The sequence below is a fragment of the Microtus pennsylvanicus genome, chromosome 8, assembly GCF_037038515.1.
Source record: "Microtus pennsylvanicus isolate mMicPen1 chromosome 8, mMicPen1.hap1, whole genome shotgun sequence".
Classification (NCBI taxonomy): Eukaryota; Metazoa; Chordata; class Mammalia; order Rodentia; family Cricetidae; genus Microtus; species Microtus pennsylvanicus.
Genome location: NC_134586.1, coordinates 3,438,077 through 3,465,017, shown reverse-complemented (window position 1 = coordinate 3,465,017; position 26,941 = coordinate 3,438,077). Strand labels below are relative to the sequence as shown.

The window sequence follows — 26,941 nt, the reverse complement described above, 5'->3', positions numbered from 1 at the left end:
AGGTCAAAGTTGACAGAATATTATCATAAGCCACAGCCTCATGGTGATACACAGATTAATTCATGATGTAAGAGCTAGCTAGGAATCTGCCTGAGCCATTGGCCAAGCAGTGTTGTAATTAATAGTTTCTGTGTGATTATTCAGGTCTGCGCAGCAAAAACAAAAGCGCACAGTCTTCCTCCATCTACACTTTCCCCTTCACAGATTACCTCAATGCATTGTTTGTAAAGACAAAATGAAATATGTACTTAGCATAAGAGAACTTCTTCCAAACTGAAGACGATCTGAATGAAAACTGCCACTCATTTTAAATTTGGTGGAGGAGGGTTTGTATGTAATAAACATCTATGATGTAGGAGGGTCGTCATCTGTCTGTGTTACTGGCCTTTTGATAGGACAGCAGCTTAGATAGGCATGGTAGACAGAACAGAATTCTGGGAGAAAGAAAGCAGAGTCAAGCAGACAGCATAGCTCTCCTCTCTGAGATGGATGTAGGTTAGACTCATGCTGCTAAGCCAGTCATGAGGTGATATACAGATTATTAGAAATGGGTTAATTAAGATGTGAGAGTTAGCCATGAAGAGGCTAGATATAATGGGCCAGGCAGTGTTTAAACGAATACTGTTTCCATGTAATTATTTCGGGTAAAGCTGACCGGGAGCCGGGCAGCAGGAACACAACCCGCTTCCTATCACTACACATCTAAACCGAGTGTTAGATCTAGATGCATTACAAAATCTTCAGAGATATGATTTAGGCAAGGCTCAGGTTTGTTTTTTGGTTTTTTTTTTTTTCCAGCAAATACAAATTGTTTTAACTAAAAAGTAATTCTGGACTGTGTCTGCATGGTGCTGAAACCTAGACTATATTTGGGTAACCTTATCTTAAAAAACAAAACAAAACAAAAAGTTAGAAGAAATGTAGCATTGTACCAAATTGATAAAGGTAAAGTAACACAAACTACTTAAAAATTCTGGCTTAAATGGATAGCAGACAAAGGCCAAGTGTTACAAATAAAACCGAGCCAGTCGTCTGTCCTGGAAAAGTACCCACTACACACCATGCAGACAGATAAGATCCCATATTAAATACTACAAAGCTAACCTAAATTCTGACTGAGTTTTATAAATTCTTATTAGAACTGAGAGAGTAATATATTTTTTCTAAAGCAACAGTCCAATACTTTGCATTTCATATAGTTTAATAGTTTTATTTGGCAAAGAGATGCCTAAGAAGTTTTTTAAAAAACATTTTCAGAGGGAACACCTTTTACCATAAAATAAATTGTGATTTGGGAGGACAAATTTCAAATGTATATATTTTGACTCTGCCAATCATAGAATTAGTACAAAAAAGATATTTTGTTGAAATTCTTTAAAAATGTAAAAACCAGTCCAGGCAACATGGCTATACAATCTTGCTGTAAAAGTACTTATATCAAATTCTGCCCAAAATATTTTTGCAATATACTAAATTTAGTTCCTCAAGTCACTCTTCACTGACGGCTGGCTTTTCCATTTTCTGTCGTCTCCATCCTGAAAAGTTTAGAAAAGGAAAATGAGATGGTAAATTAAAACATTTACTAAAAATCCGTACTTTTACCTACTTTAGCCCATTGGAACTAAAGTCTAACCTATTCACACCAGGAGAATGTGAGCACTTTAAGAAAGGGATTGAAGTTCGGGGTCCTCCAGTCCCTCCAGTCAGTCCAGCCTCCTCACTGCACGCGCACATGAGAGAAAGCAGAGCCTGTGAAGATCAGGGAGCTTCCCTAAGGCCCTCCCTATGCCACCCTCCCTAAGACCCTCCCTATGCCACCCTCCCTAAGGCCCTCCTACGCCACCCTCCCTAAGGCCCTCCCTACACCACCCTCCCTAAGGCCCTCCTACGCCACCCCCCCCCTCCAAGCACAGAGAAGGGAGGTCTCCTCCATTTAGTCAAAGAGTTCTATAAAAGAAATTCCTTTACCAATAAATGGTAGGAGGATTTCTTCTTAAAACAACTGATTAAATAATCACGTCTGATATTTATTCTACTCTAATACTGTAGCATTACATAGATTCAGTGTGTGACTCTCCTGAAACAATGCTATAAGCAACAGTTTTGTAATTATAATCAATAAACCGGGCCTTTTAAGAGCATCAAGGGTCTAACAGGTTAGTCTCTTTCTCCTTAGAGGCTCATAAAAGCAGTTTTAAAAAACAAAAACAAAAAAAATTGCTGCCCACAAGCAAGCAGTTTTCATTTCAGGACTAACAATCAACAAAGCAGTTTCCACAGGAAATTACACAAACCCATTTTCCTCCTTAAGGTGTTGATACAACTCAGCTCTGTTATTGACAGAGTTCAGACGTCCAGCAAACTCCTGGTGCTTTCTGGAATTGGCAGTGTTGATTCTGTTACTCCACAAGGATAATAAGGACACTGGCCCTGGTGTAAGAGCAAAAAGAAGAGAAAAAAGGAAACATAACAAACTTAACCCTCACTTCCGCTGTCCACGTTAGACTGCGCAGGCACTGAACCAGGCCAGGAAAGCTCAACAGAGCTTCAAGAAATGCACAGGGCACTTAGAAGAACCAGCAGCAAGGGCAGTGTGCTCACCAGCCACACAACTGTCTTCTTCGTGGGAGATCAAACAGGTATAAGGAAAGCTGCTGATCACAGGAGACACAATGGTTTAGGTCATAACGTAGAATGAAAGACATGAAGGTGGGAGGGGGACATATGGGTGGAGAGGGAAGCAGGAACTGGGGGTGAGTATGACTCAGATACACTTAATACATGTACAAATTACCTAAATTTCTCATTTTGATCCACAGCGGTGCAGCTGACATGTGAGGTGTATGATTACCAGTAGGCACTGATTTAAATCACACCATTTCTAACTCTGGCAATGGCCTGAGGAGCAGATATAGCAGATGTAGGCGGGTTTCTTTCCCACCATCTGGTTCCCAAATAACCACATAGAAACTTACTAATTATAAATGCTGGGTCAACAGCTCAGGCTTGTTACTAGCTAACTTTTACATTTTAAATTAACTCATGTTTATTATCTATGCTCTGCCATGTGACTCGGTACCTTTTCTCAGTATGCCAAGTTCATCTTCTCTCCGCATCTCCTCGTGATTCTGAGACTAATCTAAATCGAATGGGAACAGTTCCTGCAGTGATGGTCTACAGTTCAGAAGACTGAAGCTCTTCTGTTTTCCAGTTTCTTCTCTTTATATATCAAAGCTTATTCTAGTCTAAACTGTGTTAACAAGCAGCCCCAATATGTTATACATAATATATATAAAACTATATTAACATATATAAAGTATATATGTTAATAAGAAACTCCAAGAAACATACCCCACATTGGGTGCCATAAGTAGGTGGACTTTTCTTTCCCATCATTCAGTTTTCAAATAACCACACAGAAATTTATTATTAATTATAAATGCTTGGCCAATAGCTCAGGCTAACTCATACTTTAATCCATATTTCTTCATTTACGTGCTGCCACATGCTCATTACTTCCTTCTCTACATGCTCTGCTTCCTCTCCATCCGACTGGTGACTCCACCCTTCCTCTTCCCAGTGCACTCAGTCCGTCTCTCAACCTAAGCTCTTCCTGCCTAGCTATTGGCCAGTTAGCTCTTTATTAAACCTATGAGAGTAACACAGTTTCACAGTGTACGAAAGGATTATTCACAGCAGACACCAGAAGATCACCTCAAGGTGACCCCCAATTCCCCAACTGCAAGGAGATTAGGGAAGTGAAGCATCACTGTGTCCCTATGTACTGACAGAGTGCTAAGGTGCAAACCCTCCTGCCTGCTCCCAGGATGACCAGCCAACAGCAAGTGAGGCCGCCCTGCTCTCGCTGTCCAGGAGTCACACAGGCACAAGGCACCAGACAGTCTAATGATTTCCCACGTACTGAGCCCAGGTGACCTTCAAGGACACTAAGGCCCAGACTGACATCAGGAACTTGAGTTCAAGCTCCATCTTTTAGACCTAGAATTACTTCAAGAAGAAAATAAGCTTCTCAGCTTGTAAATAAGATTAAAGGTTTTATGGTAAAATTATGATTTAGAACAATATCTTCATATAAGTTTGGTCAGGTCACATCTTAATTTACTGCTAAATGAGTGTCCCTGCATTCTTCCCTGGACAGCAAGGCTGGGAAGGGAGAACAGCACAGATCTTCTTTCTCACATGTAGAATCTAGATTTCTATGTGTTTGTACATATGTGGAAGAGGGTGACTGAGGAGAAGAGGGGATTGTTGAGCGGCGAGCAGGGACAAGACAGTGTTGTGTGTGGAGGGGAACTGTGAGCAACACCACGATGCATGTGATGAAGATGTGAGAAGAAAACCAACGCCTTTGTGCATTAACTAAAATGAGTACCGAGGAAGGGGCACAGAGGAGAGTCTGTCTCTATAAGCAGCACCAGGCAGTTCCAGGACACAGCAAATGTAAGCTTCTAGTCTGCAATTTCTTCAGTACAGACTTTACAAAAAGCACTTTTCATTTCAAAGCGTTCATTACAGAGTATAGTGCAACTATTTTTCTTTTCTTCTTCTTTTTTTAATGTTGAAAAATGTCTTTAGTTTCAAGGCTGTGAACAGAATCTCCTGATATCTGGACACCAGGAGCTCTTTCTCACAGACACAGTGTGATGTAATACTGCACAAAACAAGAGCTTTGTTGGAAACTGTCCTGGCTCCCAGGGCCGTCCTTACCTTTAGACTTTTCCATGTGTGGCGTCTCATCTATTTCAACAAGGGGTTTTTTGTTTGGAGGCTCTGGGGAGTCAGGTGAGTCCTTTATAACCTCTGCTTCAGCCAACTCTTCTTTCCCGCGTTCTAAAATCCCTTTCAACCTTGCAGAGTGACAGATGAGGAAGCCGAGTTTAATTTACAAGTCTATAAATGGCCCAGTGAGCACACGTCTGTGTATATCAGTTTTCAAAAACATTTGCTCTCACAAAAGAATCTAAAAGTCATATAAAAGAATTTAATGAGTTCAACACAACTTTACTTCCCTTTATAGCAGGAACAGCTCAGAGATTAGCCAGATAAAAGGGAAACTTAAGCTAATAGTTAGAAATGATGTAACACCCAGAGGACATTTCACATGTCTTCTTAAAAATTAAGAAAAAAATCAATTCAAATTACAAGAAGATTATGATCTTATTGTCATGTGTGGTGTGGCCTATGTAATGGGGAATGTATACAGGTTTCATAACTGGGGAGCCTTACTCTAAAGTTTTTTCTTGAGATAAAGTCTCACTATGTATCCCTGGCTGGCCTGAAACTCATTACATAGACTGGGCTGACCTGAAACTCACAAATACCCACTTGCCTCTTTTTCCCAAGTGTTGGGATTAAAGGCCCTACTCTAAGCTTTTATTAGGCTTCTTCAGTAAGAGAAATACTTCTCATTTTTGCACAAGGCCATACTGAAGGTTGAGGCTAAAGTAGTTCTTTCTTTTTCTTATAGTGGGCAGGAAAAAGTGCACTTCTTAAACTGCTGAGAAACGAAGTGCTCTAGCTACCTAGAAATGAACAGGGTTTCCAGACGACTGTCAGTGATTCCTACACTGTGAAGGTGGTCGGTGTGGAAACATGCACGTGAGAGCAGAGGCCATCTGTAACCCAGTGTGTGTGTTTGTAACTTCCTATTAGGAAATGTTCTGCAGTTTTTGGGGATGTATCCTAATATCCACTTACCTAGCTATCTGTAACCCAGTGTGTGTGTTTGTAACTTCCTATTAGGAAATGTTCTGCAGTTTTTAGGGATGTATCCTAATATCCACTTACCTAGCTATCTGTAACCCAGTGTGTGTGTTTGTAACTTCCTATTAGGAAATGTTCTGCAGTTTTTAGGGATATATCCTAATATCTACTTACCTAGCTATCTGTAACCCAGTGTGTGTGTTTGTAACTTCCTATTAGGAAATGTTCTGCAGTTTTTAGGGATATATCCTAATATCCACTTACCTAGCTATCTGTAACCCAGTGTGTGTGTTTGTAACTTCCTATTAGGAAATGTTCTGCCGTTTTTAGGGATGTATCCTAATATCCACTTACCTAGCTATCTGTAACCCAGCTGTGTGTGTTTGTAACTTCCTATTAGGAAATGTTCTGCAGTTTTTAGGGATATATCCTAATATCCACTTACCTAGCTATCTGTAACCCAGCTGTGTGTGTTTGTAACTTCCTATTAGGAAATGTTCTGCAGTTTTTAGGGATATATCCTAATATCCACTTACCTAGCTATCTGTTACCCAGCTGTGTGTGTTTGTAATTTCCTATTAGGAAATGTTCTGCAGTTTTTAGGGATATATCCTAATATCCACTTACCTAGCTATCTGTTACCCAGCTGTGTGTGTTTGTAATTTCCTATTAGGAAATGTTCTGCAGTTTTTAGGGATATATCCTAATATCCACTTACCTAGCTATCTTGCTTGATTTGTAGCACGAGGTAGAAGGTGATACATTTACAATATTTGCTAACTTAAAATGGGGGGGGGGGGCAATATATGCACAATGGCATACGTGTGAAGTCAGAGGACACCATGCAAGAGTCAGCTCTCTCTTTCATCATGTCGGTCCCAGGGATCCAACTCAGGTAGTCAAGTATGGCCTCAAGAGCTTTTACTCCATGGACCATCTTGCTGGCCCACATTTTAACATTTTATTACTTTTGATAGTTTTTACAAATTCAAACATTAAGGTCACATTAAAGGAAAAAGTGTGCTATTCAGGAATGATGTCAGAATTAGGACTGCATGCTCATCTGCTCCAAAGGGCAGCCTGCATCTAACTCATGTAAGATAGTGCCTTCCACACTTGGCTGTGATCACTGAAGCGTGGCCTGTCTCTAACATAAGGGAGAATGTTCTTTTAGGATGGGAGCTTGTGATAAACGCCTGGCAAACCACTCACTGACTGAACATAAAATTATGTTTTTGAAATTTTACAATATTCAAAGAGCATATTGGCATCAAATGTCATCATCATCATCATCATCAACTAGTTAGGAAAAATTAGGAGTTTTGCACCGTTTTAGGTAAAGAAAGGCTGTAACTAACAGTGCAGTTACAGAACGAACAGGCATGGATGGAGTGGATGTGCTACGGGAAAGCACAGGCAAAGGCGCCTGCCAAGGGAACAAGTCACCTGTCTGAGTCTGGCCGGGGTTTCTCAGGCCCATGCTCCTTCACGGCTTGCTCTGACTTGTCCTCCCTGTCTTCCCTCTTCCTCCCTCGCTTCTTCCGCTCTTCTTCTTCCGGGGGTTTGCTCCGACATGCCATCAGACACTCCAAGACTCTTTGATGCTTCTCTGAGTTGCTGACATGAGCTCTGACAAGGGTCTCTAATTCATTCCACATGATACGGTACTGTTCATCTCTGGAGTAAAGGTCAAACGCATTCTCAGAAATGCTCCTTATGTCTAAACATCTAAACTCTCAGTGCTGCTGACCCCACTTGCTATGATAAAGGAACCAGAAGCAGAGATGTATTTCTTTCCCTTCACTGCATGGTGAATGGCGGAACTCAAGTCACACCTACACAGAGCATACACGTACATCCCCTCTGATAATTTACACCTGGAGAATGATCTTACAAAGTAACATCCGTGAAGTAAACATGACGTGTGCAAAAGTAAAGAAAACAGCACTACCTTTTAGGGCCCTTTCCTCTGGTACCCACTGTAGAAATAGGAAGAGGGTCATTTTTCCTTTCCATATCAACCAAGTTGTATATAGTTTTCTGACAGTTTAACACGTCTTCTTCTGTCAAAGACTCTTTCACAATAACACTGGCTAATGGAACGACCTGTTAGGTTAAAACATGAAAGAAAAGAAAGAAGAGAAAAAGGAAATCTGTCTTGAAAAACAAGCATCAAAGCATGAAGGACGAAGTTGGTTTCAAGCTGACTTTAACGACAGTCACAAGGAGGACCCATAACTGCTGCTCTGTCCTCATCACTAATTCTTCAGTCGCAACAAACTCAAAGTGGCACCAATTACAAATGCTTAAATATTTTCTCCAAACATCTTTATAAATACACACTAACCAGAAATGAAGTACATGGGACTCACCGCTTGCATGTTGAAAATGGTGGTCTGTGAGATAATCATGGGCCAGTAGCGGGTGTGCTTTTCTAACTGGTCCTTTGCACGCTCCAGCGGGATCTCTAGACTCGCATCCATTTTATATCTGGGCTCTAGAAAAGGAGTTAACCTGTTTTCCCTCATAAATTCACCAAAATCCTAATGATAACCAGATAAGACACAATTAGAAACTAGTCTAGAGTTGCAGCACGGGTTACATCTGACAGTCACTTCCCTCATGGCCTCTGTCCTGTGACTGTCAGCACAGCCCCTTCTCTAACAGTGGTCCCGCCTCACTGCAAGCCCCGCCCCCTCTCCAAGCTAAAACCTATCAACACTTACACAAAGAAAATGAAGCGCGCCCCACTCCATTCCTATGATTTAACCGCTTTCTTTCAGACCGATCTGCTTATGAAAAAGCTGCCTGACAGAGCCTGAACAACGGTCTTTGAATGATGGAGTCTTAGCTTTTTGTTTGTTTGGTTTTTAGATGTTTGTTACGGTCTCAGTTTTCTACAATGAATACTAATTGGTTTTCAGCCCCTTAAAAATAATTACCCAAAAGTCTAATAAAATAATTAAAGTATATAATAGTTGGTAGTTTATCACGTGTACATATATACATAAATCCACATTTAAGTTCCAAACAATCTCAAAAAAGTAGCCCTGAAATATCAATACACGCAAAAGAAAGCACTAGTCTGTTCCTCTCTGACTCTGGTGTTTTAGGACCCAGACACTTCCCAGTCACTGAATGCATCACAAGGCAGAGAAGACACAGTGATGTCGGCTATCGAAACAACAACCAGCTCCGTTGAGACCGCTGTTCCCCATAACCTTAACATACAACAAGAACTCTTGCTAAATGACTCAAAACAAACATACAGATAGTGAGGTTTATACCAGGGCTGGACAGATGTCCAGGGGCTGCTCTTGCCGAGGGCTCAGGTTAGATTCTCAGCACCCACTCAGTGACTAACAACTGTCTCTAACTCCACTTCCAGAGAGCAGAACACCCTCTTCTGGCCTCCAAAGGAACCAGGCATGCACACAGTGCACAAACATACAGACAGGCAAACCCACACATAAAGTAAACATTTTTTAAAAGTCTCACTGTAATCCGGTAGTCTGTAACTCTTCCTCCACAGCCTTCACTAATCGAAGGCGGATCTTCTAGAATGGATCGAGAGCTGCTAAGGACATGCAAAAAGATCTCCCCTCCATGGCTGCTAAGCATGTGACTGATGACTTTGGAACCTGACTTTCGTGGCTGTTCCAACAACACAGATCGACCTGTCAGAAGCAAGATCAAGCTGTGGGTAACAAACTCAAACAGCTCCTATTTTAGCCAGCAAGGCTAAGCTGGTGCATCTATACTCCCTTAACACCTAGCTTCTCTAGTTTGCACGTTATAAGGCTAGTTTCCCAAACAGTTCTAATGGTATGTTTGCATGCTTTACTCAATTTCAAGGTCACATAAAAACCTCCTTGTGGACTTTTAAGGTGAAAACTAAGCAACCGAGAAAACCTCAGGTTATAAATGCTACACAGCATTTGAGGGAAGGCACAGTCTCAATCCCCTTCCATAGTACTGCCTTGCTTGCTAAAGCCTCAGGTTATGAATGCTATACAGCATTTGAAGGAGGCACAGTCTCAATCCCCTTCCACAGTACCTCAGGTTATGAATGCTACACAGCATTTGAGGGAAGGCACAGTCTCAATCCCCTTCCATAGTACTGCCTTGCTTGCTAAAGCCTCAGGTTATGAATGCTACAGTATTTGAGGAAAGGCACAGTCTCAATCCCCTTCCACAGTACCTCAGGTTATGAATGCTACACAGCATTTGAGGAAAGGCACAGTCTCAATCCCCTTCCACAGTACTGCCTTGCTAGCACAGTTCTGAGTTCCTATTTCACTTACCAAATGCTAGGGAATTTGGATTTTACATATTCTGATAATCAAACTGTATTTTTTAGAGGGAGGGAGGTTCAAGACAGAGTTTCTCTGTGTATCTCTGGCTGTCCTGGAACTCACTCTGTAGACCAGTGTGGCCTTGAACTCACTGAGATCCTCCTGCCTCTGCCTCCCTGAGTGCTGGGATTAAAGGTGTGCGCCCGCCAGCTTCAAATTGTATTTAAGATAACAATGAATAAAAAACTTACAAAATGACAGATTTTTAAAATCAATAGTTCCAAAATTATTATTACATGAAGAGATTTAAAATTTTAAATTTAGAAGATGAAAGTCAGTAATTGAGATGTAAATTACGTAAGTAAAACAAGCCATAAACTTCACGTCTGGCTAGGAATCACAGTGGCGAAACACTGAAAACAGCTACAGTGAGGGTGAAGCCCACACACACTGTTCAGGGCCAAGATGGAGGTCTAGTAGTCCAGGTTCCAAAAAAATGTCAAGTCAGACTTTAAAGATCAAAATTTTAATAAAAATTCTTAAAACTATGCCGGACAAAACTCAGATATAACAACAGCCTGGAAGTCAGGAAGAAAGTCATTTTCCGACCCTCAGACCAGCTGCTAAAGGCGATTCCCAACCGTGTGAGTGCAGAGCACCGTCGGCAAACAGACTCCAGTGACACTGATGACTCCACCTAAGTCACGGATTAGATGATAATTACCATTGAGGAGGAAATTCGTGAGGCAGGAAGAAGGTCTACTGTTTACATCTACAGGTGAGATGCGATACGCTCCAGTGCAATAGTGTAATTCTGAAACAAAAGAAAACACTGATTTGAAGGAATATAATGAAATGTCCTACAGTTAAAAAAAATTTTGCTTATTGAGTCTCTAATCAATGAAAAATAAAAATTCAAACAGAAATTCATGACCCAACATCACACTTCAAAGACCTCTGGTGTTCGGCAATTCTCCCGCTCTCCCAGGGCTGTCTACTCACCGATGCTGTTGGTCCTGGGTGTGCACCACTTCAGGGTCACGGTCTCCTTAAACGGGCCTTCTCTGCTGCTGCCGCCCGAGTGGGTGTCACCTTCAGAAAGTTCACAGAAACACTAACTTTACTAAAGAGGTCACCAACTTCAAAATGATGGTTATTTAAATTTTCAAAGAAAGCTCAAGCTCTGGAAGAGAGAAGAGCTCTGTAAGAACACTCTTTTTACAAAAACAAAGAAGACCAACTAGAGGATAGATATAAACTATGATCAATATCAGTAAGTAATTTCCCTTCAAATGGTTCATTTTATTTTTCCATTCACTAATTTAATTAAGTCAGGGTGCTGCTTTAATAGCAACCTAATAATACAGGTTTCACAGACCTCAAACATCCTAACAGTCTCTCCATGCCCACCCCAATAAATGATGAAGTACAGCCAGTACTCAGAAGGTAGCAGTCTAACATGGACAGCCAAACCCTAGTGTGCTGCTTCACAGCAGCAGGAAGGCTCGAGGAGTGAGAGTGTATGAGGGCAGGCACACCCTGCCCTCATGGAGCCTGCAGTGCCATGGAGCAGATGTCAACCAGAGAGTAAAGAAACGTGAGACCACGAAGTGACAACGTGCTGCAGCAGACACGATATGGGGCCTCCATCAGAGAGCGCTGATCTAGTCTAAGGCAATGGAAAAGCCTCCTTTAGATACCAAGACTGGCTTACGTTCTCAGAGGATGGTGAAGAAATACAGACATGGAGGGAAAACATTCAGGCAAGAGAAGAGCAGATGTCAGGACTGTGTGGCAGTGGTGCAGCAGAGAGGACAGTCAAGCAATGTGGTCTGTTAGACAGCACAGCCGTGAGAACGCGGTGGATTACATTCTCAGTTTACCCTCTTCCTCAGGATGCTAGCTGAGAAAATACTGGGCTTCATTCAAAAGTGGTTAATGGCAGACAAGATAAAGATTATGGTTGTATTTGAGAGACACAAGACGAAATCAAGAATGATAAACTTGATTTAAAAAAGTGTCAGAAACACAGAGATTGTGGAAGTGACCAATCAATGACTGTACATCCTGAGACCCACGCCACGAGAGTGGGCTCTCCCCTGACACCGCCTGGAGCTCCAGGACCCAGAGGCTGGATAGCCCAGAGACCCAGGATAGAACCAAACAGGACTGGAATAAAAACAAAATGTCAATGTAATGAGGCCTAATGATACTCTGCTGTTCTCACAGATTGGTGCCTAGCCCAGCAGTCGCTTCATACAGCAGCAGGGGGAAACAGAGGCAGAGACCCACTGTCAAACATTAGGCCAAGCTCGGGGAATCCTGCTGAAGAGAGGAAGGATTGCAGGACCCAAACGAGTCAAGGACACCATAAGAAAACCCACAAATCAATCAACCTGGGTTCACAGGGGCTCACAGAGACTGAACCGAGAGCCAGGGAGCCTGCATGGGATCGACCTAGGTCCTCTGCACATATGCTGCAGTTGTGTAGCTTGGTCTTCTTCTGGGACTCCTAACAGTAGGAACAGGGCTATTTCTCTTTTGCTGGCTTTTGGGACCTAACTCTTTATACTGGGTCACCTTGTCCAGCCTTACTACAAGGTAAGGTGCTTAGTCTTACTGCAAATGGCTATGCTGTGTTTTGGTGCTATCCATGGGAGGTCTGCCCTTTTCTGAACAGAAACAGAGGAGTGGATGGGGAAGGGATGGCAGCGGGGTGGTGGAGGGAGGGATTGAGAGACAAAGAAGAGAGAGAGAGAAAGGGAAACAGCCACGGGGATGCAAAATCAAATAAATAAGTAGACGAGACGTCAGAGGCATCTCTAACGGAAATGCACAAACAGCTGGCCCGTCCCAGAGCTCACCCAGTGCTCAGAGAGCGCTGACCCGAGGCAGGAGAGCATACAGACACGGAGCTAAATTATGAGCCTTCCACTGAGATCCCGCTCAGTCCTCCTCAGTGAGGCTTACCTAACTTCCTGGTCATAACCACACACAGCCTCTGCGTGCTACAGGAGAACTCTACAGAGGTATGAAGGTTTTAGTTACTCATGCACACGTGTGTAATGTATGGGACCCACCTGCCTCTGCCCCAACTGTGGCTCACAGGTGTCTCCTGGGTGTTGGAGACTGACCTTGGGTTCCTCTGCTTTCACGGCAAGTGCTCTACCCACCGAGCATCTCCACAGACAAGAAATACTTTCACAGTCAAGGCTATTTTATGAAATCTTCTGATTTAAAAAAGAAAAGTCTTAAAAACTGGAATCATCTCATGGGTTCCTAGCGCTCTCCATGACAAGGTCTCTACACTCCCTTACTAAATATCAGCACATACATTTATCACAGTCGTCCCCCAGCTAGTGACTCAGCCAGTGAGCCATCGTCCCAGCCAGCTCACAATTATGGACACATAACACGCTCAACACCAATCATATCATTCTAGCGGTCAATCTACAGAGAACCTCAGGAACCTATATGGTCTTCAGACCTTAACAGACCTTAAAATGTCACTCATTTTAGGAGCAAGTGGATGATTACGATTCATGCTGCGACAGCATCCGCGTCTTTAAAGAAAGACAGTGAAACACACACACACAGCTGCTGTGGGGACAGAGCTCTCTCTCAGACAGTGAAGCGCGCACACACACACACACTGTGAAGCACACACGCGCACACACAGCTGCTGTGGGGACACAGCTCTCTCTCAGACAATGAAGCGCGCGCACACACACACACACACACAGCTGCTGTGGGGACAGAGCTCTCTCTCAGACAGTGAAACACACACACACAGCTGCTGTGGGGACACAGCTCTCTGGAGCGCTCCCCTCTGACCTAAGGCATGAGGGCACAGTGATGGAAACGGAAGTAAACTTTCGTCTTTCATCAGAGTATCAGTTCCTGGACACTGCCTTAGCTCACTTTCTGTTGTGTGATAAACACCATAGGCAAAAGCAACCTGGAGGAGTAAAGGCCTTACTTCAGCTCCTAAGTTAGAGTCCATCTTCACGGGAAGCCAAAGCAGGAACTTGTCAGAATTTGAAGGAGGAACTGAAGAAGAGGCCACAAAGACACGGTTTCCCCAGCCTGCTGAGCTACCTTTCTCAAAACCTCACACCACCTGCCAAAGGCTGGCCCTGCTCACAGTGGGCTGGGCCCTCCTACATCAATTCGAATTAAGAAAATGCCCCCAACCATGCTGTGGAGTTTGAATGGAATTGGCCCCCATAAGCTCAAGGAGGTGTGGACTTGTTAAGGTAGGCGTGACACTGTTAAAGGAAGTGGGTCACCGTGAGGTGGGCTTTGAGGTGCCCCACACTCAGGCTATGTCACTTCGGTTCATTTCCTGCTGCTCTCACTCCTCAGCACACCTGCCTGCATGCCACCAGGGCCTGCCATGACTTAAGTCACCACATGGAATGTTTCCTTCTATCGACAGCTGCCATGGTCATGACGATTCTTCACAGTAACAGAAACTCTAAGACACATGCTCACAGGCCAATCTGATGAAGGAAATTTTTCCAGCTGAGATTCCGTCCTCCCAGGTGGCTCTAATTGTGTCAAGTGGACAAGAACTACGATGGGGACACTGCAGAGGAGTTGGACAGAGATGACGTCAGTCTGTGTACGTGGCCGGAACAAGGGGTCAGGTCTCTTACCACTTCTGAGGAAATCTACATGTGCGTCTTTGTGGTGAAGTAGCTCCACGTCATAGTTGGCGGATGTGTTGGCATGCTGCTCTTCCTTTAAGCAAAGTTTAAGACATTTTAATTACCTGGGTTTGCTTATAAAAAATAATGAAATAAATTACTTTGCTTTTTCTTAAAGTGAGGTCAAATCCATTCTGCCACAGTCAGCTAAATAAGAGGATGGTTGGCGCAGTCATTTATTTAAAGATGCAACAGTTTCCAACAGTGAATCAACTCCACTGTACAACTATGAGCTGAGCAGACACCGGGTAATGACTTTCTCATGCCAGAATCAACACAAATGACTCTTCTAGAAATGTTGAATTTAACTACAAATATATATATTTTCTTGCCAATAGTTTTTATACACAAATATATTCATGTAAGTTGAACTTAAAATAGTTGTTAAAAACAGGCGACAGCATCTTTAAATACTTGCAGTGAGTTAACAGACACCAATTATTTAAAGTAGCAAACACTAACTAATAATCAAGCTTAACAGTTTGTTTCTGGCATTATCTATTAACAGAGACTAGGGGCAAGTGTCAGGTCCAACAAGCAGGTCACCTGCTGCCTTCCCAGCACGTCTTATAACTCAGTTATGAGCATGGGTTGTTATACTATTTCACTTGTTCAAGGCCTCTCAGCAAAGCCATTCTCAAGGGTCTCCTAGAACTCCCAGTAAAGAACCAGCTAATGAAGTTGGGAGGACATGAAATTGTTCATGCAATTTAGTACCCATGGGAGAGAGGCAAAATAACTGAAAACAAGGCTGGGGTACCGTGATTCACATCTGTGATCCCAGTATTGCAGAGCTCGAGGCAGGAGGATCACTTTTCAAGTCAGTATGGACTATAAAGTAAAACCCTGTCTCAAAAATAAGAAGCAAAAAAGAAAAAACTGAAACAGGACTCCAAGAAAGTCACCGTGAGATTTAGGTCAGAGTAGTTACGGACGGATTCAATAGTAACGACTCATTTACCCCCGACTGCGGGTCAGGCGTGTTGCTGGTCCTGACAACTGAACGATAATATGAACAGAGAGCGACAGAGTCCTGAGAAAATCTACGGCTGAAACTATATTCACATCCATGGCTCCTTACCAGGAGAGTGCTAATCACCTCGGAGCCTGAGCTACCCTTCCTTAGTCAGACATCTTCACATTTGGGTGGTGAATGAAAGCACAGGAAATAAAAGATCCACTCAAACAGACAAAGTAAAATCTAATAACACAGCTCTCAGGAAAAGAATCACAGAGAAATAATTTAAGATATATAGTTTGATAAAAATAATAAGAACATAGTTCTTAAAAATCTCAGGTGACATGTTCTTATTAGAAATAGTAACAATATAACATTTGTTCTGTGATCCTTTCTTTTGAATCTCAGGATTTACTGACCTGTTCAAAGACACTGAATGTGGGCTAGCAAAACAAAAATATGACATAAGGAGAAAAAGTAAAGGTTCAATTAAAGTGAATAAGGAATGTCAAGCAAAAAATCAAAAAGCACAGAGGCGCTCTCAGAACTGCCTACCTTCATAGGAATGTTTGTGATGGTCGTTGAAGCCAAGTCAAAGTGTTGCTGTACTAGAACATTCAACTTGGTGGCCAGATGCCGTCCAGCTCGGACACTGTGGACTTCACTGGTCAAAACCGGGGACAACTGCAGGAAAATACCCAAGAAAGGTAACCCATAAGCCATTACTTCACAACAGCCCCATGCGGAGTATTTTACTATAGACCATTAAGTATTGAGTGGCTTTTTAAATGTGTGTGTGTGGTGGGGGGAGAGGAACGTAGAAGTTAGCCAGGATAACTATTTCATCAATGAAGTTTCTTCTGCACCATGTATAATCCATTTACTATACTATGTGAGCAATTGGTACACAATACAGACTGTCATCGTCCTCTTCAAACCTAGACTGGAAGCATGTACTAAATAAATATGTATTGATATTTTATAATTTCTTATTATCAATATGCAAATAAGACTTGAAATCACATAGAGATACTATAAGAAAAACAATTCACTTTATAGAGGACAACACTGCAGATAAAAATTAAGAAGCATCAGGCGGTGGTGACGCACGCCTTTAATCCCAGCACTTGGGAGGCAGAGGCAGGCAGATCTCAGTGAGTCCAAGGCCAGTTTGGTCTGGTCTACAAAGTGAGTTTCAGCAGAGCCAGGGCTGTTACACAGAGAAACTCTGTCTCAAAAAGCCAAAAAAAAAGAAGAAGAAGGAACATGGAAATCACGGCAAACATTACCAGTGTGAGGTCAGGTAGTTAAAGTGTAGAGAACTAACGCAGGGTGTAGTAATGCACTCCTTTAACCCCGGCACCCACAGAGAAACTCTCTTAAAAAAAAAGTAAACTGTTAGGGAATAATATTTTCAGGTACATGACTTTCGTTTACACTGAATTTGCTCGTTCATTTGTTTAACTCTGTGAAGCTGTGCTACTGTGCCTGTCTAAAACACCTGATGTTCCTAATAAAGAGATGAACGGCCAATAGCAAGGCAGGAGCAAGGACAGGCGGGGCTGGCAGACAGCATAAACAGAAGGACCAAGGAGCAAGAACACGAGAGGAGACATGAGCTACACAGCAAGTTTCAGAGAAAAGAAGTAAAGAAGGGAATACAGAATTAAGAAAGATAAAAGCCCAGCGGCAAAAGGTAGCTGGGATAATTTAAGAAAAGCTGGAAAGAAACAAGCCAAGCTAAGGCCAGACATTTAAAACTAAGAATAAGTCTGTGTGTGATTTATTTGGAAGCTGGGTGGTGGGCCCCTCAAAAAGCCAAAAGAGTAAAAACTTCATACAACAGTAAACTAACAAAATTTTATAATTTCAGGGCAATAATAATTAATTTTAGTTACCAAAAAGGAAAACCAACCTACTGTCTCGTTAAAAAAGCATAAAATAATCAGGAAACTACCTAAAATATGATAGAGACAACTTGAAAGTACCATGTAAATAATTCATAGACTAAAGTAATGGTGAACAAGGTTAAACTAAAAATACAAAGTAAAACATTAGCGCATACTATAACTACATAAATGGAAAATTTACATTTCTAAATACAGACTACCAATAAAGATGCGATGTGACTATACTTATTAACCTACAAAATTATTTTTTCATTTAAAATTTCTCTATTTTTTTTAAAGTAAAAGTTAGAAAGTAGGTTTCCCCTGAACATATATATAAGTTGGTTTCTTTGCTATCAGAGGGTATTTCATTAGAATGTACTATTTTTCAAGATGGGTAAAGAATTAAAGTTATTAAAGTAACTAAAATCCACACACTAGGATAAAGTTTCTAGACTTGCAACAGGTCCCATTACAATAAACGTCACTGATGAAGTGGAACAGGAGGCACGTCAAGTCTGTAATTCTAACAGTCTATTCCGACCATAGCTATCGAGCACAGAGGCTTGTTTTCAGACTTTCAGGTACTTTCCTGGCAGCAAGCCCAGCACTCTGATCCGCTCAGTCCAGCACCAGCATAGCTGAGCTCTCTCTCTCTCACTCACACCCCTCTCCGCAGCACCTCTGCACTTACTTCTTTTTTAGGACGATCAGACACAAGGCTGTCTTCACCAACAGGGTAGGTGTGAATCAAGACCAACTCACATTTTTGAATCTGCATGAGACTTAAAAAAAAAAAAACTTTCACTTAAAATGTTAGACTAGATACTGTAAAGAATTCAGAGAAGCAAACTACTTCCACGTTATCACAATAAACAGTATATGACTATACCCACTAGGGCAGGACCATAAACAGACATGACTGCTAATACTCTGAGTTAAGCAGTTACATGGTAGACAACTATTGTATTTGAATGAACGCAGAACTTCTCTGTGTATTTAAATAACACAAACACTGACGTGGGTGCCACAGCCATGCACCAGGGCCCTGCTTTCAACTGAAGGCACTGAGGCAATTCTACTACTGCTGCCACTACCACATGAGAGTCCAGAAAAGGCCTTTTTGTGGAGTAAGAAACTGTACAAAGCAGAAGTATCCAATTATGTGACAATCTTTGCATAATAAAAATCTGTTTAAAGTGAAAAATAACAATAATGAGAAAGGTCTTTTAATTTTCTATAATTATCACAAGGAAAATTCTAATTTATCTATTTATGGGAGGGAGCATACAGCGCACATGTGGAGGGCAGAGGGTAACTGTGGGAGTCTCTCCTTCTGCCGTATTGGTCTGAATTCCTGCTGTTAGACTTGGAACCATCTCCCCAGGGCTCCCCTAGCCTTGCTTTCTGCAGAAAAGCTGACATTCATATATTCAGTGAAGATCCATATATTCTACAAGGCACATTTACACACATTCACCGGTAGCTTCATTGTGCTCTCTCTGACTCTCTAATGTTTCTTACTGAGTCTGGCAGTTTGAATGGAACTGGCCCCCATAAGCTCAGGAAGTGGCACTATTTGGAGGTGTGACCTTACTGAAGTAGGTGTGACCTTGTTGGAAGAATACCACTGTGGGGTGAGCTTGAGGTCCCCTATGCTCAAGCTATGTCTAGTTAGTTCATTTCCTGCTGCCTGCAGATCAAGATGTATGAAACTCAGCTCCTTCTCCAGCACCACGTCGGCCTGCACGCTACCATGTCCTGCCAAGATGATAAGGGACTAAGCCTCCCAACTGTAAGCCACCAAAATGAAATGTTTTCCTTTATAAGAGCTGCTGTGGTCATGGTGTCTCTCCTCAGCAGTAGAACCCTAACTAAGACACTGAGCCATTCTCAAGCGAACTGTAAAGGCCATTACTAAACACTTGAGAACCCTTCTACTAAGAATAGTTCAGTTCCACGTAAGAAAATTAGTAACTGCTCGGTTAAACTGCAGTCCAGTACGACTGCCATAAACATGCCCTTATTGGCTGTGTTGTAACATGTACACTTTGGTCTATTGTCCTGGCAGATGGGACCGAGGTCCTGAAACCCTTATAAAGTCCTAAGTACTATGGTACTAACAGTATCTTCTGCTCTCTACAATTTCATCTTGGATGTAGGTTCTTGACAGTTGGATCCTAACTCTTTAGGTACTACCCTGGGTGGTAGTCCTTCTGTGCTAATGACCTAGGTCACTCTCCACAGTGCCTAGACGGGGAAGATGTCAATGCTATGAATAGAAACTTGGGACCTTCAAGTCCTACCCTGCCATCCTTCAGGAAAGAAAGAGGACCAGGAAATAAATAACCAGTCATGCCTGTGAGACATCTCCACAAAAGTCCCTGTGATAAGAGGCTCAGGGATTGTCTAAGTTAGGGTTTCTATTGCCGTGAAGAGACACCACGACCATGGCAGCTCTTACAAAGAAAACATTCAATCGGGGTGGCTTGCTTAGATTTCAGAGGTTCAGTCCACTGTCATGACAGGGAGCATGGTGGTGCGTAGGCAGACGTGAGGTGGCTATATCTTGGCTTGTAGTCAAAGGAAGTCGACAGAGACACTAGGTGGTATCCTGGGCACAGCGCCTGCCCCCACTTCCTCTAAAAAGATCACACCCACTCCAACAAAACCACACCTCCTCACAGTGCCACTCCCTATGAGATTATGGGGGCCAAGTCCATTCAAACTACCACAGCGATCTTGTGAAACACGAACACATCCACACACGGCAAACACAGCACATTAATCTCCAAGGGGCAAAACTCCTGCACTTAGGACTTTCCCTCTTTGTGCGGTTCACCTGCTCCATCTGCACCCTTCACAGCACACTAGCACACTAGTGTTCACAATCACAGCACACTAACACACTAGTGTTCACAATCATAGCACACCTGCTCCATCTGCACCCTTCACAGCACACTAACACACTAGTGTTCACAATCACAGCACACCTGCTCCATCTGCACCCTTCACAGCACACTAACACACTAGTGTTCACAATCATAGCACACCTGCTCCGTCTGCACCCTTCACAGCACACTAGCACACTAGTGTTCACAATCATAGCACACCTGCTCCGTCTGCACCCTTCACAGCACACTAGTGTTCACAATCACAGCACACCTGCTCCATCTGCACCCTTCACAGCACACTAACACACTAGTGTTCACAATCATAGCACACCTGCTCCGTCTGCACCCTTCACAGCACACTAGCACACTAGTGTTCACAATCATAGCACACCTGCTCCATCTGCACCCTTCACAGCACACTAGCACACTAGTGTTCACTGTCAACTGTCAATCCCCAGGGGGCACAAGTGATGGTGATGGTGTCAGGCTGACACTGTTTCTGAAAGGAAGGGAGGTGTACAGTTCCGAGGGACTGAGCTCTCCATCTGCGGGGCTGTAACAACCCCAGTGACCACAGGACACCCAGATAGTGTCCATACAGCAGCAGCACTGTTCAGTGGAGTAAATCCAACACCTCTGATCATCCCTAAATACTGCTACGAGATAAAGCAAGAATGTTTTCCTTTTCAACTGCTATTTAAAAATAAATTCATACAATGCAAAGAACTGCTACATTATGAACTAGTAAATAATGAGTAATGACACCCACAATTTGCATATTTTATAAGTTCCTATAGCAAGACATGATATAAGCTATCAAAACAAATGTGCATTATAAATGTGTGTATTATTTTATCATTCTAAGCACCTTTCTTGTGAGAGGAAAGTAATATTCTAAAACATAAGGAAAACAGAAACAAAGTCTGTTCAAAGTTACAGCTTTAGGCTAATTTGTTAACTGAGAAATGATGTGGGATTGTCATATATCAATCTGTTGATATCATTGGTTAAGCAATAAAGAAACTGCTTGGCCCTGATAGGGTAAAACATAGGTGGGAGGAGTAAACAGAACAGAATGCTGGGAGGAAGAGGAAGTGAGCTCAGAGACGCCATGCCCCGCTCTCCTGGGCAGACGCACAAGATGAAGCAAGCCGCCAGGTCAGACATGCTGAATCTTTCCCGGTAAGACCGGAGCTACACAGTTTATTAGAGACGGGTTGATCGGGATATCAGAATTAGCCAGTAAGGGCTAGAGCTAATGGGGCAAGCAGAATGGGCCAAGCAGTGTTTAAATGAATACAGTTTGTGTGTCGTTATTTCGGGGCATAAGCTAGCCAGGAGGCCGGGGTGCTGGGGACATAGCTCCGCCGCTCCTATTACAACAGAGAAAAATCAAGGAAATGCTATCAACACTAAAATTATTGCAAATAAGTATGAAAAGCATACCATCACAGGAAGTTAAAGGCAGTTACTTCATCTATGAACCATACTCACTGGTCTGAGTTTGCAGCAAGCTTGTTGTACCATCATAGGAAGTTAAAGGCAGTTATCTCATCTATGAACCATACTCACTGGTCTGAGTTTGCAGCAAGCTTGTTGTGCTCATGAATCGTCTCCTGGACGCAGTCCTCGAGCATCCGCACATGGCTATCACTGTTATTAAAAAGAGAAGGAACAAACACTAAGAAAAAGTCAAAGCCACCATTCAGCTGTATGCGGGTGCTGACACTTAAAATTCCTTCAGCAGGGCCTGGAGGGGGCGCTCAGAGGTCAAGCGCACGCCCCACTCTTGCACAGGACCTCAGTTTGGTCCCAGCAGCTCACAACTGGCTGTAACGCCTGTTAGCCTCTGTGGCACCTGTACTCTTGTGTGCAAGACCCACATACAAACACAACCATACACATACTTTAGAAAATTTACTTCAGCAAAGGCTGTCTTGAGCATACACGTTCATAATACCAAACTATTAGCTAAAAACTCAGTGAAGAAAAAATTATAATATAAACATAATAATATAAACAATTTTCACCAAGATTACTTTTTTGAGACAGTTTTGCTCTATAGCCCTGGCTAGCCTAGAACTCACTACATAGGCTACACTGGCTTCAAACTCAGCGTGATCTTCTGATCCCTGCCTCCCAGGATTGCAGGGATGCATGTTTCTAAAGATGGATCTTTATTTAGAACTGAATATGCCCAGTCTCAATATTAAAGGCAAATAACAATAATGAAATAAACCAGAGAAAGCCATTTGCATATGCTTACATATTTACAGGCTATCCAGAGTTTGTAAAATAAAAACATAATAGTAATAAAATTCTCTCAGGGAAAGGATCACTGTGATCAATAACCCACCTCTTTGCATTTGTAATGCAGATTATTCGTCCTCTGTTCCCAACTCGCTCTGCATTCTCCATGAGTAAAGTGCGAGCCTCATGTTGGTATTCAGTAATTTTGCAAAGGGTCTCCACAGCCGCAACAAGCCCATGCAGAATGCTGCAGCACTCTGGATCCGCCCGAGGATTAGGGGGGCCCACAGTAGCCAACGCTGCCATGAGCTAAGTGAAGGGAGAGACAACGATGTTGACAACAATGTGACACATGAGACAACACATCCTGAGAAAACAAACCAATGCTTCCTTAAAAGGAGCTGGAGAGTCGGCTCAGTCATTAAGAGCACTGGCTGCTCTCACAAAGGGTTCAATTATCAGCACCTATATGACAGCTCACAACTGCTTGTGACTCCTGTTCCAAAAGATCTAACACCCTCACGCAGACATACAAGGCAAAACACTAATGCACATTTTATATATATATATATATATATATATATATATATATATATATATACACACACACACACACACACACACACACACACACAAACTCCCTTAACAAAATACTAGCAAGTCAAATCTAACAACACACACATTATGACCATGGAAGATTTCTGTCAAGAAGGAAAGCGAATTCAGTATCAAGTGGGGAGGGGAGTAGGGGTTACAGAGGAAATATGGGAGGGGAGAGACAACTAGAATTAAGGCATATTTGAAGGGTAATATGGAAACCTAATACAGTAGAAAACTTTCTAAAATACAGACATATATGAAGGCGATCTAAGCGAAATCTCCAAATAATGGGGGAGACAGAGTCCCAAATGGCCATCTCTTGTCACCAAATGAAGCTTACAGTACCAGGATTGAGTTACATCTAATTGAGTTGTTTGCCAAAGGGGCCCCATGGGACCACCAAACCCAGGCTGTTGCCAAGACTACAGGTTGCTCTCCACAAACTGACAGCAAGGCCCCAATGCTGAAGACAACACCTATACATCTCACTGAACAGATATGTCGAGCTGGTGCCTACAGGGCCTTCGCCCCTACATCCCAACATCTTTCCTGCAGAAAGGTACTCTGCACGCACTCAAACACCAACATCTGTATTCTGCAAAGGTATACTAATCTGCAAGATAGGCTAGGGTAATAATGGCACAAAGCTGTGGGAGTAACCAATCAGTGACTGACCTGACTTAAGGGCCATTCCATGAGATGGAACCCATATCTAATACTGCTTGTGTGTTTAATAACCTCAGACTAGAAAATCAAAGACCTAGGACAAAACCAAATAGTGGTCTAGAAATACGTAGTGATAAATGTCTCATAATGGTATCACATCAATGCCTTATTCAGCCATCACCAGAGAAGCTTCCTCTGGAAGAAGATTGGGACAAATACTGAGACCCACAGCCAGATATAACTCAGAGAGTGAGAGACCTGGGAACACTGTGGAGGTTTGAATAAGGCCCATAGGGAGTGGCACTATTAGGTGTGGCTTTGTTGGAGGAAGTGTGTCAGCAGGGGGTGGGCTCTGAGGGTTCCGAAGCACAGGCTAGGACCAGTGGCTCACTGCCTCTTCCTGTTGCCTCTGGATCCAGGGGTAGAATGCTCAGCCACCTCTCCAGCACCTGCATGCCACCATGCTTCCCACCATGACAATAATGTAAACCAGCCCCAATTAAAGATTTTTTTCTTTTGTAAGAGTTGCTGTGGTCATGGCATCTATTCATAGCAATAAAACCCTAACTAAAGCAAACACTCAGCCCTAAACGGGATGTCTCCATAAAATCATTCTCCTCAGAGGTCAGGGAACTCCTTGGAAGAGGAGGTGGAAAAGAGTGTAAGATTCAGAGGAGATGGAGGACACCAAGAACACAACACTCTAACCTAACACAAACAAAGCTTCCATGAGCTCAGAGACCAAGACGCGTGTACGGGCCTGCAAAGGCCTGCACCAGGTCCTCGTGAATATATTTCAGCTTTTAGGTTAGTGTTTTCATGAGATTCCTGAGTGTGCAAACAAGCGGGTCCCTCATTTTTGTGCCTGCCCTCTCTTGGACTCTTTTCCTTCTGATGGTGTTGTCTTGTCCAACTTTGATGTGACAGCTTTTATAAAATTCTTATTACATTTTGTTGTATTCTTAAAAATGAATGAACAAATGAAAACCTAGTCATTAGTGTGAAGTTTTTTAAAGCATTTTATTAAAACTCACCTTGGAAGGGATTATTTCCATTGAAGGACATCCATTAACAAAAAAAAATTAAATAAATTAATTCAACTATGTCACCAGTGAAGAATTTGGTAGACTGACACCTTCTATCCAAACTAAGCAATAGCAGTAAACAAAAGCTACAAGATACCCCATGTTCTTAAATAATAAATGGTAAACTTAATAAATTTAGCCTGAATTTATCTGTGCTCCCTCCACTAAGACCACAATAAAGTAACTTTTAAAAACATAAATCTATCAGTCCTGATGGGGCAGGCATTTATACTAGCTAATGAAGGTGAGGCATAAATTCAAAGTCTCAAAAGTTTACAAAGGGGATCCAGTTCATGGTACAGTGCTTGTCTAGCATGCAAGAAGCCATAGGTGCGATCCCCAAGAACACTCCCACCACAATAAAAAAAAAAGCACAAAATCCACAGATAAAAACGTGACAATATAGACAAGTAAGAGCAGTCTGAGAAGAATCAACGAGAATTATAACAATGAAAAAATGGCAATGAACATAATAGGACTGAACAAGCTAACATCTAGGCACCTACAGGAATAAAAAGACAAGAGGATGACACACCCCACAGAATCTGAGAAACATTTCAGAATAGGAGGGTAGAGTGGAATAACCCTTTGTACACTGTAGATTTGTCTCTGTGATTGGCTTAATAAACAAGATGAATGACCAATAGCTGAGCAGAATAAGGCTAGGCGGGAGAACCAAACTGAGAATGCTGGGAAGGAGAAGGACAGAGTCTGTAGTAACCATCCAGATACAGAGAGAACAGAGATGAATATGCCATGCTAATAAAGGTACCATGTGGCAGAGTGTAAATAAGGAACATGGGTTAACTTAAAAGGTAAGAGCTAATGAGTGATAAGCCTGAGCTATTGGCCAAGCATAGATAGTTAACACAAGCCTCAGCGTGTTTATTTGAGAACTGCTGTGAGACAGGAAAACTCCACCCATAGGAGGTACCAAGCAGCATACAAACCAAGGTTGAGGGAGGGGCTGAAAAATGAACAAATAGCCTGACGTCAGCACACAGCAACTGACTCAGACCCTAACCCACTGACCAATTACCTTCCCCAGACTACCATGCACACACAGCAGAGCACAGGGCAAGGTCCTGGAGCTTTAAGGAAAGCTGCACTGTCCCCTATTTGTCCTATTTCAAACAGGAACTCTATCTGTCTGTGGCTTCCTAAGCATCTAAACATGGCAAAGGCTACAAAAGAACTATAATTTAAAATTTAAACCACCACATAAAACTAGAACTATCCTTGGATAACAATTAGAACTAGATTTAAAGTAGCAAGATTAAATAGAATCTCAGAGCCCTCCTGTGAGTGGCAGACCCTGACGATGAAGTTCACAGCACACAGGTAAAATAGTAGAGGACCTTCTCTGGGGAACTTGCAGGGTCCCAAAGAGACGACCTGTTGACTGTGACATTTTGAGGTTCCTTAAGAAAACCTGGCTTATACCACAGGGAAGCCCAGTGAGGAATACCTACCCACACTGACTCCCTGGTCAGACCTTGCTGATAAACAAGACTGTGCAGCCAAAGGTCAGCAGGCATTAAGTACAGTCTCATCATGGAAAAAACTCTGGGAACATAAAGATCAAAACTGACCTTCAAATGAACCATAATAACCTCCAGTTCTAAAATACATATGCAACCATAAAACAAGAAGACTGACAAAAAGGACATAAAGTACAAGGACAAGCTCTTAGAAATTAAAATATAACTTAAAAACAAGAGTGAGAAGGCTCAAGCAGTCAGTCAAATAACACAAGTGCTCAATAAGAAAAGCGACTTTAACCCAGAAAGTCCAACATCCCATCAATAGATATTCTAGAAAGACACAGAGCACAGACCCAAGAACAGTATCAAATACACAACTCAGAGTTT

General features: G+C 42.4%; 1 protein-coding gene across 4 annotated transcripts in view; it reads right to left on the bottom strand.

The window, feature by feature from the left end:
- Positions 1–1,186: 1,186 nt before the first annotated feature.
- The window catches only part of Ints13 (integrator complex subunit 13), a 29,327-nt gene continuing 3,572 nt past the window's right edge, over positions 1,187–26,941 (bottom strand). Inside the window, exons 4-18 of one of the 4 annotated variants that reach the window (XM_075982270.1) lie at positions 22,826–23,028; positions 22,042–22,122; positions 18,270–18,360; positions 16,242–16,370; positions 14,678–14,762; positions 11,022–11,111; positions 10,744–10,851; positions 9,223–9,401; positions 8,097–8,267; positions 7,676–7,830; positions 7,171–7,401; positions 4,729–4,868; positions 2,295–2,430; positions 1,634–1,720; positions 1,350–1,535 (exon numbers count right to left, since the gene is read on the bottom strand). In XM_075982270.1, coding sequence (XP_075838385.1) covers positions 1,496–1,535; positions 1,634–1,720; positions 2,295–2,430; positions 4,729–4,868; positions 7,171–7,401; positions 7,676–7,830; positions 8,097–8,267; positions 9,223–9,401; positions 10,744–10,851; positions 11,022–11,111; positions 14,678–14,762; positions 16,242–16,370; positions 18,270–18,360; positions 22,042–22,122; positions 22,826–23,028 — 1,926 coding nt within the window. In that variant the 3' untranslated portion in view covers positions 1,350–1,495. Of the gene's footprint in view, positions 1,536–1,633; positions 1,721–2,294; positions 2,431–4,728; positions 4,869–7,170; positions 7,402–7,675; positions 7,831–8,096; positions 8,268–9,222; positions 9,402–10,743; positions 10,852–11,021; positions 11,112–14,677; positions 14,763–16,241; positions 16,371–18,269; positions 18,361–22,041; positions 22,123–22,825; positions 23,029–26,941 lie in introns of all 4 variants that reach the window. The other 3 variants (XM_075982271.1, XM_075982273.1, XM_075982272.1) reach the window with 3 other exon arrangements.